The sequence below is a fragment of the Cyrtonyx montezumae genome, unplaced genomic scaffold (genome assembly GCF_038088225.1).
Source record: "Cyrtonyx montezumae isolate F1298 unplaced genomic scaffold, pur_monq_1.0 scaffold_0, whole genome shotgun sequence".
Lineage (NCBI taxonomy): Eukaryota > Metazoa > Chordata > Aves > Galliformes > Odontophoridae > Cyrtonyx > Cyrtonyx montezumae.
In genome coordinates, this window is record NW_027071824.1 from 3881668 (window position 1) to 3894389 (window position 12722).

At 43.4% G+C, this 12722-nt stretch overlaps 2 protein-coding genes across 3 annotated transcripts in view; one reads left to right on the forward strand and one right to left on the reverse strand.

Annotated features, from left to right (window-relative positions):
• Positions 1 to 9481, forward strand: part of LIN9 (lin-9 DREAM MuvB core complex component) — a 33738-nt gene extending 24257 nt beyond the window's left edge. For both annotated transcript variants that reach the window (XM_065736858.1, XM_065736944.1), the window contains 5 exons: positions 4684 to 4764; positions 6697 to 6822; positions 7162 to 7344; positions 7455 to 7552; positions 8739 to 9481. In XM_065736858.1, coding sequence (XP_065592930.1) covers positions 4684 to 4764; positions 6697 to 6822; positions 7162 to 7344; positions 7455 to 7552; positions 8739 to 8844 — 594 coding nt within the window. In that variant the 3' untranslated portion in view covers positions 8845 to 9481. The remainder of the gene's footprint in view (positions 1 to 4683; positions 4765 to 6696; positions 6823 to 7161; positions 7345 to 7454; positions 7553 to 8738) is intronic.
• Positions 9482 to 11642: 2161 nt separating this feature from the next.
• On the reverse strand, positions 11643 to 12419 carry MIXL1 (Mix paired-like homeobox). Its single transcript, XM_065736115.1, has 2 exons — positions 12120 to 12419; positions 11643 to 12040 (listed from the first exon to the last, which is right to left on the reverse strand). Exons 1-2 carry the CDS (start codon positions 12417 to 12419, stop codon positions 11759 to 11761), a joined length of 582 nt encoding a protein of 193 aa, XP_065592187.1. The 3' UTR covers positions 11643 to 11758.
• Between the last annotated feature and the right edge of the window lie 303 nt (positions 12420 to 12722).

Below are 12722 nucleotides of genomic sequence, written 5' to 3' on the forward strand. Positions count from 1 at the left end.
TTTACTCTTCAGGAGCAAGTCCCAAGGGACCCTTGCAACAAGTGTCCTGAACAGGTCAAAGTCTGCCCTCTGGAAGTCCAAGGTAATAGTTTTGCTAGTCACCCTCTTGACGGCACCCAGAATAGCAAACTCCACCATTTCATGGTCACTCTGGCCAAGACAATCTCCAACCTTCACATCCCCTACTAGTCCTTCCCTGTTAGTGAAAAGTAGGTCAAGCAAGGCATCTCCCCTGGTAGGCTCTTGCACCAGCTGAGTCAGGAAGCAATCATCCACACATTCTAGAAATCTCAAGGACTGCTTCCTCTGCGCAGTATTGTATTTCCAGCATATATCAGGGAAGTTGAAGTCCCCCATGAGAACGAGTGCTGGCCATCGTGCAACATCTACGAGTTGTTTATAGAACATCTCATCTATTTCTTCATCCTGACTAGGTGGTCTGTAACAGACCCCCACCACGATGTCACTCCTAAGGACTATCCCCCTGATCCTAATCCATAGACACTCTACTTTGTCATTTCCAACCACTAGTTCTTCAACATCAAAACACTCTTTGATATAGAGAGCTATGCCACCACCCTTTCTTCCCTGTCTATCCCTTCTGAAGAGCTTGTAGCCATCAATCCCAGTATTCCAGTCATGGGAGAGGTCCCACCATGTTTCTGTAATAGCTACAAGGTCATAGTTAGCCTGCCTCACAATGGCTTCCAGCTCTTCTTGTTTATTGCCCATGCTGCGTGCATTGGTATAGATGCACTTCAGCTGAGATATCTGCCTCACCCCTTTTTCCAGCACAGCCTCCTTAGGCGCTTTACTGGAGAGCCCTGTTTTATCCCCTTCCCCCGTCACAGCTAGTTTAAAGCTCTCTCAATGAGTCCAGCTAGCTCCTGTGCTAGGATTCGTTTCCCCCTTTGGGATAGGTGTGTCCCATCAACAGATAACAGGCCAGGAGCCGAGTAAACTGTCCCATGGTCAAAAAACCCAAAGTGTCTATCTCTACACCAACCTCTCAGCCAGTTATTCATCACTTGTGTTTTCCTAGCCCATTCTGTGTCCTTCACCGCCCCAGAAGGTATGGAAGCAAACACCACTTGTGCTCCCACCCCTTGAACTAATCGCCCTAATCCCCTAAAATCTCTTTTCATAGTTCGCAGACTTCTCTGAGATATTTCATTGCAGTCTGCCTGAACTACGAGTAATGGGTAGTAGTCGGTGGGGCGAATCAAGTCCGGGAGTCTTCTAGTAATGTCCCTGATTCGAGCCCCAGGGAGACAGCACACTTCCCTGCGGTTTGGGTCTGGTCTGCAAATGGGGCCCTCAGTTCCCTTTAGAAGGGAGCCACCCACTACAATCACCTTCCTTTCTTTCTTAGTAGCAGCAGTCTCAATGCACGGAGGTGACTGCCTTGCCATTGGTGACCTCCTGCGGGAATCTTCCTGCACTTCACCCCTTATCACCTCTTCAACTTCCAAAGCTGCAAACCTATTGCTTAGGGGTATCTGGGGACACTGGGGAGGCAGAGGGGGAGATCGCCCACGGCACCGAGTAGGGACTCTCTGCCAGCCCTCCCCATCCCTCAGATATCCCCCTAAAGTCAACGACAAACAATTAAATTTAATAAATTAAACAAACATGCCTTTTCTCCTTAGATGCAGTACATATTCTTCAATATTTAATAGACTGTGCTGCACATTCTTTTCAGCAAGATCCACCAAAACAGGCTGCCCAGAGAGCTGTGGTGCCCCATCCCTGGAGGTGCTCCAGGCCAGGTGGGATGTGGCCCTGGGCAGCTGAGCTGGAGAGGGGCAGCCCATGGCTGGGAGACCTGGAACATCTTTAATGTCCCTTCCACCCTAAGCCATTCTATAATCTGTACTTCTAGTCAACATTAAAATTAGGAGCATGTTTTTTCCAAGCACTCAGCTGCAGCTTTGTTTTGATTTTATTTTGTTTTGATTTTTTTCTCTGTTTCTTTTGTATTTGGTTTAGGAAAAAGATTGTATTTAGATTGTAAGGGAAACAGTCCAAGACCAAAAAATAGTTTGCACTGTAACTGCATGTCCAGTAGAGGGAGTATGCTAATGCAGTACAATCAGAGAAGTGTATCAGTCCCATGGCTGTGGAAACAGAAGTAACTTCTCATCTTCAGGATGGGAAGAAAGAGCTAAAAATACTAGATTTTTGTCTGGCTTTTTTTTTTTGTGTGTGTGTGTGTGAGAGAGAGAGAGTTTTTAAAATATACTCCATATTAAGTTATTGCATACATTGAAATTCTTGTGTTCTTGTTATTTTTTAACTAAAAATATATATATAATTTCCTAAGCATGCCTTCATGTCTTTTAATTTTCTTTTTAATTTTCACATCTGGAGAAGTATTCTATTAAAACATCTTTCCCAATTTAGTGAAAGGTATTTAACAGTGAGGAGGATGAGAGATGCTGAAAATGAAGATGTTGAGCTAGCATTCCTCATGGAGAGAGGAAAAAAAAAAAGCCTCCACTGGTGGTACTGGGAAATGAAAATGGAGTTGTGTTTAATAAAATGTTCCACTGGGAGAACGTTGGTAAACATCTTTAATACTGCAGAAGATCAGAGTTTCTTTTAGAAAGAATTAAATTACCTTCACCACTAGAGTACTTCTGCAAGTATGATGAACAACATAACAATGAAGGTCATGAACTGGATCACATCCTTGGATTGTATTTGAACATCATCTTAGAAGCTTATCACCAAAAAATTGTTCTCAAACTTGCAAGAGAAAATAGCCTGTGCTGAGCTGGGGACACACCAGCTTCATCAGGGGGACTCGAATATATTAGTTGCTGGATGGTGATGACAACATAGCTTGGCAGGGAACTTTTTGGCAGCACTGTCAGAGAGCACACAGAGCTCTACCTCCTGCCAGACATTTTTTGCCAGCATCTCTGGGTTTAAGTATAGGTGTTTGCATTAATTTAATTATACCTATTTACTTTGTGTGGGCTTAATTAAATGTTTATGTATAGGCTTTGAGGGACTTGCTTGGAAAGCAGTGCAGAAAAACTGTATGTTAATCTTTCTGTTGACTCACAGTATCGTGCCCCTGGTATGATAAGATTAATTTTGAGAACTCAAAGCCAGTTCCATTTAATTTAAAGATAATGCTGATGTTTGTTAGATAACCAGTCAGCACAAAACTTCAATATCCAACTGTATTGGTCTCCGTGGGCTGTAAAATACAGTTTGTAGTTTCCCAATGCTTTCCTTTCCTTACCTTTTTAGTAGTAAGTCATAAAAAGAGAATATTTATCAGATATTGTTAGAAATACTTGAATGTAACTACTTTCTCTGTGTTTTGACCAGAAAGCATATAAAGTGTGCTTGCTCACTTCTGTGGCAGTCTTAAACTGAAAGAATCCTTTTTCCTTATTTGCACAGCATGCTGAGGATGGACTTTGCTGTACATATGTCATTAACAATAAAATTGTCCTTATCCAGACAGTGCTTCCTATTCAGGTAGAGAGGTACATCTGGATCAGCTGTACTACTGCTGGGATACCCTTAAGTTTAATTCTGCAGCTTTTATTTCCTTGCTCTGTATTCAGGTGCTATTAATTATAAAAGCTTTTTTTTTTTCCCCATGAGGAAGGGTTGTGCCAATACGTATTAGCGTGGTAGTGAACAGGATCCGGGAAATAATCCAGCTCATAAGTAACAATTTAAAAACATTTTTCCTGCCTTTTCTGAATGTATTGTTTACCATTTTCATTTTCCTTTTGTGATTTTTCCACGTAGCTGCAAAACTGCATGTGCTGGCTCACCATGAGTGTTTTGGGATAGCACAAGGATAGAAGCAAGCAGAAGGAATTGGAAAAATACCTATACAGTATTGTATCACGTGGCATACAATGAAACAGGAGTTCCTGTCCCTCCCAGTCTTATGTTCCCCTTCTAGGATGCAATTAAACCCTTTGAAATTTTTAAAGCCTGATGTCTTGGCTTTGTTTATACCAATAATAAAGCTGTTGTTGATTGTAGTGAAGCTAAAATTTTTCTCTGTGGGCTTGAGAGAGCGTGAACAGTTTTAGAAGTGATGTATGTACTGAGAGCAGTCCCAGTGATTTCTTCTTCAGACTGTTAGGTCCCCAGGGCAGAAGAACAGGATAATACCATTCTGAAAGAAACAGGAAAAATTTAATGCCCAGAGAAGGTCTGTAGGAAGTAGATCCAATCTGTATACCAGCTTTTACTGCAAGAATGCACACAAAGAGCTGGTGATCAGTCCAGGGCACATCTGGGAACAGGCTAGAATTCTGGGCAAAAGCAATGGAAGGACAAGTGCTGTTAATGGTAGTATGTGTTATCACCATGATGATACAGCTTTCCTTCGGGCTGAAAGAAAAATAAAGTTCTTGATTCTTCAGCCACTAACTATATAAATTATGTTAGTCTTCCTAGAGGGAATTCCAGATGATGGATTTCAGCTTTCTCCAATCTAAGGTACTTGAAAATGCTTTTAGAAGTCTCTGAAACATCCATCGTTCAGTTTCAATTACTTTTATTTCTATGTTTTGATGTGATAAACAACTGAGAAATGTATTTTAAAATGATAAAAAATACATCCACTTTATTATCTTGAATTTGTATGCGATTTCAGAACTGCATAAGGACCTACTTATTCTAACAATAGCTCCTTTGTTTTAGACCAGGTTATCGAAAATCCTTATGATCAAAAAGGAACACATCAAACAGTTAAGAGAGATGAATACAGAAGCAGAAAAGCTGGTAAGAATTTTCTCAGATCTTAAGGATATACTTAGGGATGATATATAGTGCAAATTGATGCAATTAAAACAAAGTCTAGATAAAAAGCTATTTTTTCATTGCTTTCTATAATGTTTGAGGTTTTAAATTATTTTTTCTAAGTCAGAGAGGTCGCTTGCTTGAAAAGCAGTATGCTTTGGGAACAGGTTAGTGTTAACATTGGTATAGTATTTCCTTGTTTTATGTGTCAATTGATGATAGCATTTCCTTGTGTTGTGTGTCAGTTGATATATGCTATGTACTTTAAGGATTTGAGGAACCAGTAAAGCATATATCTTACTTTTATTTTGTGGATGGTAGGTGTTCCTTTAGCTTTTCGGACAAAGTGATAACTCAGTTCAGAGTTTTTCTATGTAAAGCTCTGAGTGCCCTTGACCTGCTTTTAAAACTACAATACTTGACCAGCTACAGCATAATTATCAGCAGCAGAACAGTTTTTCTTACTAGGCTTTATGTAGTCATCAGTCCATAAATCAAAATTATAAGAATGCCTCTTCTACCACCCATGGCTATCAGTCAGCTTGAAAGTGGAAAGCTATCAATCTCAACCTTCTGCTCATGTCCAATCAGACAGTTGTTTTACTGTCTGCAGACAGAACATTGGAGTTTGTGGAGAGAAAAAAGAATCCTTTTTATTTCTTTAAACCACAGATGCTGAATTTTTAATGTAATATGTTTGAATGTCGAAGACTTCATATAACAACACTGAGAGAGCAAAGAAACAACAGACAAGATGATGGTCCAGGAGAAAATAACTCTTAACTCAGTTGTAGTCTAGATAAGAACTTGGAGATACCTTTTAAACACTTCTTATGCTATTTGCTTTTCAGCAATCATAAAGCAACTCTTGTCACTATTTATGTCCCAATAAAAATAGAAGACATGTACTGGGTAATGTTCTTAGCCTGTCTGTAATGCTCTTTTGTCCTCTTGGTAATCCCATTTGTGTCCCTGAGTATGTGTTACATTTTCTTTGAACGTGACTCTTCAGCAGTGGTCCACTTAAATACCTGTATCAAACCTAAACACGAGTAAAATAGAATCCTTTGAGTTCATTCATCCAGGCAGAGTTTGTCAGACTTTAATAATCATTGATAAAATTGTTAAAGTTATTTCCTTCTTAAATGATGCAACACAGAAATAAACAGAGCTGACCAAAATCGGAAATGATATTGACTATAGGCCATTCTTATCTGGTGACAGTAATAAATTCAAATTTACATAAAGCAGGGAAAGGTCTGCTTCCTAACAATGAAGAATCTTGACATCACTGTACTCATCTCAGTTGCCATGTACACAGAATAGTATCCTCTTCTCTGAGGGTCATTTGCATAAACAAATGCAAATAAAAAGGATAGCTGGTTCATTTTTTTCACTTGACCTGCAACAGCGATGAGGTAAAGGTGATCAGCCATCTCTCTCTGATGAGGAGTTCGTGATTCCCTGTAGCTTCCATGGCTAGCCTGTATTAGACCAGCATGCTCTAGAGGGGCCTGGTCAAGGAACAAGGTCTGGAAGTTCCAGTTTCTTATGTTCTGGAGCTGCAGGACATGTTGTCCTGTACTGATAGAATAATCCTCTGTTCATACTGTAGAAAGAAGTTATACCCCACTCTTGAGTGAAATGAATGGGTCAGGGCTGTAGATGTCATCTGTAGTATTTAGTGCCACAGATTGTCATGGCCCTTTCTGAAGAGAATGAAAGTGTGGTAGGTGCTACATCAGTTGTCATTTAGAGTTGTAAGCAGTGATACTAGGCTTTAAGCTTCTTCGTGTTAACGTTTCTATTAGGCTCTGGGATTTCAAATATCCCAGTATTATTTTAAGTGAAAATCCCTTTTGATGAGTTCCACTTATATTGCATTAACTTTAATATGCTTTGTCTTTTCCACAGAAATCCTATTCTATGCCAATAGGCATTGAGTTGCAGAGGAGATATGCAACTATTGTTCTAGATCTAGAACAACTAAACAAAGACTTAAATAAAGTGTTGCATAAAGTCCAGCAGTATTGTTATGAGGTAAGATTTTGCTCGAATACGCATTTGTTTCTGTTTAACTCAAGTTAAATAAAAAATAAATCAGAATTTCTTGGGAATAGGGCATAAGCAGGGCTCACGTGGAAATGAAACTGGTAGCTGCTGTGCCTGTTTTGTTCTGTCTCTACTTCTCTGTTTCTCTTACCTGAATGCAGGCACTTCCGATGATGCCAGTGCCTAGTTTTGAAATAGACACGCAAGGAAATAAAAATAAAGCAGGCTATATACCTGTGGACTTTTTTTGCCTTTTGTCACTTCACACGTGCACCAAATGCAAAGGAGCTATTTAATCTTCATTTCTCTTTCTTTATATCTGTGCAGCTTGCTCCAGACCAAGGCCTCCAGCCCGCAGACCAGCCAACAGATCTGCGGCGGAGGTGTGAAGAGGAGGCTCAGGAGATTGTTAGGCAAGCAAATTCCTCCATAACGGGGCAGCTTTGTGTTGAAAGTGAAAATTTAACTGACCTTATCTCTAGACTTACAGCAATATTACTGCAGATTAAGGTAAAATAATTGCAAAAGCAAGTGTCTCCCAATTAAGTATGTAATATTAAAGCACTTTCAGTTTATTTGTGCTGAACTGTTAGAACATTTTTTGTTCTCTTGTCCTACAGTGTCTAGCAGAAGGAGGTGACCTGAATTCCTTTGAATTTAAATCACTAACAGATTCATTAAATGACATTAAGAATTCAATAGACTCCTCAAATATCAGGTACTACTACTTTGAATATTTAATTCCTAATTACACACTTTGTGTCAGCAAACAATTGTTAATGTGTTATAGAGGTGAATGTTGACTATAAGTGAGGATTTTAATCTGGTAATTATTTGATTATGGGAGTGGTCCCATTTAATGGGATCTTCTTAAAGGGAGTGCAAAGTTAGCAGTTTTCTGTTCAAACGTATCAATGAAGTAACCTGATTTAAAAAGAGAAAAACAAGTAAAAAATTGATACAGCAACAACTCCAATGACTGAGGAGCGAGAAATTCATGACGGTATGACAATTTCCATATTCTTTTTTGCAGTTACTCAATCTCTTGTCTGTAAATGTCAAACTCTGGTATATGAGACAATTAGAGCTTCTGCCTGGCTTCTATTAACAATATTTTAAATGGAAAACAAAAACAAATGAGCCAGATCAACGCTCCTTTAGTCCAGTGTCCATTTTTCAACAGTTGTCACGTGCAGGTGCCTGAGGAGGCATTATAAAAATAGCAGGAACGTGGTGGTATTCTTCCTGAGTATACTGCAAACTCCAACAATTTGTGGCCACGATTTTTTTTTTATAATTGCATAGTCACTATATTACATAATTAAAAAAAGAAAATACTGAAATGCTAAGCATTTCCTTATGCCCTCCGTACTGGTATTGCTACATGCGTGGGTTTTTTTGCTAACATAGTAAGGCAGCTTTTTGAGCTTTAAAAAAAGATTGAAATGTTGTCTTATAGCACTTTTCCATTTTGATTAAAAAAAAGTAATAAAATCCAACCATTAATGAAACTTCCTGTCATCAACACTGCAAGTCAAACTCGGGATGGATTCGACTAAGGGCTCATAAACACCACTCAGAAGGTGTTTATATCTTTTTTTTTCAGAAGGTGTTTTTATCTTTCCATTTCACTGTACTTACTTCAGGTACTTCAGCTTCTTTTCCCAATGTTTTTCTTTCACTAGCTCCAAACATGTCACAGTGTCTTCTTTAAAGAACCCAAGTCAGTAACTTTGACTTCATGTGACTGTTTCTGTAAATGCTACTTACTGATGCAACTGGATAACTGATACGAATGCACTACTCTGATTCATTTGGATTTGATTGCTTGTATCTTGTAGAAGTACTCAGATGCAACTCTTGAGAGATTTAATCCTTTTCTTTTTTTCCTCTCTCCCTTGTAGTTGTTTTCAGAATAATGTTGAGATCCATGTTGCACATATTCAGAGTGGTCTGAGCCAGATGGGAAATTTACATGCCTTTGCAGCTAATAACACCAACAGAGACTGAAAACTTTCTTTCAAGTGTATAGCAAGTAGTTCTGGAAAATCCTCTTCATTTATATATGCTTCAACAAATACCCTAACTGCCAGAAGATAAGGGAAAAGAAGACCTCTCAGACCCTTTTAAATATATTATATTTGCTTCTGAAGAAAACCAGCATTACTGGCAAGCATTACATTAGATTTCTCCATTTGTTATTCACATGCAGTAGTTTTGCTAACTGGTAATCTCTTAGTAACTGCGTTTATTATAATAACCCTGGAAACGTACTTTCATATCATTTGAACTTAGTTTTTAAAAGTTCAGATTAATTCTGCCCACCTCTTGTCGTTGGCTCTCCTGGTATGTTAGATGAAGTGATGAAGAGGAATCTGCTCACATTGCTAGCTGTGTGGCAGTCTCTGGTCCTTAAAGCTGCACTTCTGTAGGTACCTGAGCTGCCACTGCAGCTGGCACGGTGACAGCATGGGCCGGGCGTTCCAGGTCTGAGGAAGCAGTGGTGGGATGTGGACAGAGAACTAAAGTTGCAGAAGATGTTGGGCAGGTCTATAGATCAGTCAGTGTCTTGTTGGGACATTTAATTTATCATAACTTATATAAGAAGTCTAATGAAGGAATATGAAGAAGTATCCAATACCTTTCCAGGAACGGTCGTTACGGCTTTTTCCCTTCGTGTTTTAATTGGTATTTTATCTAAACGAGTGACAAAACATGCTTTTACTCCAACTTTTTGTTTGTTTTGCACAACTTTTAAATTAGATTTCTGGTTATCTGACACGCCCGATGTACACAAAGATTTTTATAGTAAAATCTAACCACTGAAGTAAACCACAGAAACTGAAAGTGACAACCTGCCTACGAGTCCAGTTTGGAATGCTGACCTTGTAAAAAGTGTGCATTGGTTTGTTTAAATAGTCCTGTAAAGCTTCTGTGTAATGAATCATTTCCAGATATGGATTTTCAGAGATAGCTATAGAGTTGTTTTGGATTCCTTTAGATGCCTCATTAAATGAGGTCTTTTATATGTTGATGTATAAAGAATATGTAAACAGGATTATTTTCAATTTTAAAATTTTGTATAGTTTAAAGATGCTTCTGTATTCTGTGTCGGTATTGTGCCACTGCAAAACTTTAGTGCAGAGTTTATATTTAGCTAAACTTGTTCTGTTAAGAGAAACGCATAAATCTTTTATTCTTGGTGAAATTTGTAACTGAATAAATTGAACTATAAGAGTTGATATATTTCCCAAAAATGCAAACTTTGGCACGTGGTTTCAGGTCATTTGTTTTAGAGAAGTGAATTGCTGCAAACGAAGCACGGTGTCTGGGTAACGAGGTGAGTAGCTGTTTTGAGGTGTCTGAAAACCTACGGGGGGTATTGCAGAACACTGTGGTGCTGCTGTTTTTGCTGGAGATAGCCACAGAACGGCCCCTCCCATCGTGTAACAGGACGTGGCTTCGGCCCTTCCAGTGCCTTTATTTTGTGTTGTTTGGTAAAGTAAATGAAAAAGTTCCCCACGCTCACACTTCTCATTGAAACAGACTGAAATGCCAGAGCCTAACTTCAGGCACAAAGGTTCGGCCTGAGGATAACTAATACAATCTACAGTGCTCCCACCCCTCCCCTTCTTCCTGGCTGCTCACTGAAGCCCTGGTGCCCAGTGCAGGGAGCTGTGCTGCTGAGCAGCAGCTCACCGTTGTCTCCTTGTTTGCTGCCCACGTGGCTCAATGAATTCAATCAGTGCTGAGCACGATGGAAAATGAGCAGCAGCCTGCAGGCTCAGTGTGCAAGCTACTGTTGTAAACTTGGAAGCTGAGCATGCACGTGAATGCATGAATACTCCAACCACAACAGCTCCTTGGGCACCCACGTCCACTTGGGATGGATGGTGTCAGATTTTCTTTTTTTTATTATTATTATTTTTTGCTCTACAGTTTGGCCGAGGACAGCTCTGTTATTTTGTTCTTGGATGGAGTTCCTCAGTCAGCATTCCTGCTGCACCACGCAGCCCCACAAGCTTGCAGCTCCATGGGAGTTTGGCCGTCTCAGTTCTGACATGCACAGGTACGTGATGGCTCACACGGGAAGATTTGGGGTATTGGTTGCCTTGTCCTATGGGGTGCGATTCCTGACGCAGGTTTGGATATTAGGAAAGGCCCAAGGGGAGGTTGGGGTTGGATGTTAGGAAACATTTCATCTCTGAAAGGGCGGTGACAGCTTGGCAGAGGCTGCCCAGGCAGGTGATACAAAGTCACCAGCCCTAGAGGTGTTCAAAACTGCACAGCGGTACCAAGGAGCACGGCGAGGATGGGCTGACAGACTGGATGATAGCACTGGTCATTCCAACCTTAATGTATCTGTGGTTCTGTTAACTGGAACCTGACAGCTTGCTCTGCTCTGTAGGCAGGAACAGCTGGCTTCGGCCTCAAGACACACATCTACTACTACAACTGTTAATAAATGCCCCCCTTTGAGGGTCTTTTATTTATTTGCAATTCTTATGTTCTAAATCCATCCCGGAAAAGGGTGCTGGTTCACTTCTGTCTTGTTGCACCCACTTCCCCCTCGCTGCACCTGTGGCTCTCAGGTCCCAGAGCAGCCCCTGCCATGAGGGCTGTGGCCCCTCCGAGGTTAGCAGCCCATCCCTGCTCGCGGCACGAACACAACTCCTGGCTCCAGAGCAGCGCACAGCAGAAATTGGAACTTTTATTGATTTATTTTTTTTCCTTTCTCAAAAAGTTAACAGCAGACCCCTCCTCTAGAGCAGTGCATTCGGTCGGCTTGGCGGATAAAGAAGGTTAAATAGAAGCTGTAAACAACGTAACGCCGTGCCGGCAGCCGCCCCCATCTCCCGTCCATAAATAGGCGCGGTCCCTCCGGGATAAAAGTGCAAGAGGCGCGGGCAGGGCCGCGCGGCGGTCAGAGGGCGCGGAAGGCGCCGAGGGCGTTCTCGTCCCACTCGGTTCCCGGCTCCGGGAAGCCGCCGCCGGCCGGGACGGGGAACGCGGGGCGGGGCGGGTAGGGCCCGGGGCCGGGCGGGGCGGCGGCGCGGGGCGGCCACTCGCGGCGATCTTCCCGGGCGCGGAGCGGCGGGGCCGCGCCGCACGGCGGGCGCTGCTGGGACGGCGGCGGAACGGGGACACCGGGCCGGGGCGGCCCCCGCTGGCGGCGAGACTTGGCGCGGCGGTTCTGGAACCAGACCTGGGGAGAGAGGGGCGGCCGTGAGGGCGCGGCGAGGGCGGGCGGGCGGTGAGGAGGGCGGGCGCCCGCTGCTCCTCACCTGGATGCGGGACTCGGGGATCTGCGTGGCGTCGGCCAGCCGCTCCCGCAGGTAGATGTCGGGGTACATGGTGTCCTGGAACACCAGCTCCAGCGTCTCCAGCTGCGCCGCCGTGAAGCTCGTCCGTTTCCGACGTTGCGCCGACGGAGCCCCCTCCGCCGCCGGGGGCAGCGCCCCGAGGGGAACCGGGGCCGCGTCGGAGCCGCCCCCGGCCGCCCCGCACAGCCACCGCCCCGGCGGGCGGGAGGGCGGCACCGCGGGCAGCTCCGCCGGGGGCGGCCCGAAGCGCAGCGCGGCCATGGCGGCGGGCCAGGAGGGGTCCGGCCGCCCGAGGGGCTTTTATAGCCGGGAGGGGACCGGCGGGGGCGGGGGTGCCGAAGGGAGGCGGCCCCGGCCCGGGGTGTCCGGCGTGGAGTGGGGGCAGCGGCTCCCACGGGGCTACGGGGTCGGTGCCTGAGCGCGATGCTGGGTCGCGTGTGCTACCGCGTCTGAGCGGCGCTGCTGGGGAGTTTGCGTGCTCCAAGTGAGGTGCGTGCTGACCTCTGTGTGAGCCGCAGGTGAGATGCACCCGGAGAGCCCCATTGCTCAGCCCGCAGCGGGCAG

Coding starts and splice junctions, on each gene's coding strand:
- MIXL1 (XM_065736115.1), bottom strand. CDS start 12,419: ATGGCCGCGCTGCGCTTCGGGCCGCCCCCGGCGGAGCTGCCCGCGGTG. Junction 12,041..12,119: donor TCCCCGAGTCCCGCATCCAG/GTGAGGAGCAGC, acceptor CTCTCTCCCCAG/GTCTGGTTCCAGAACCGCCG.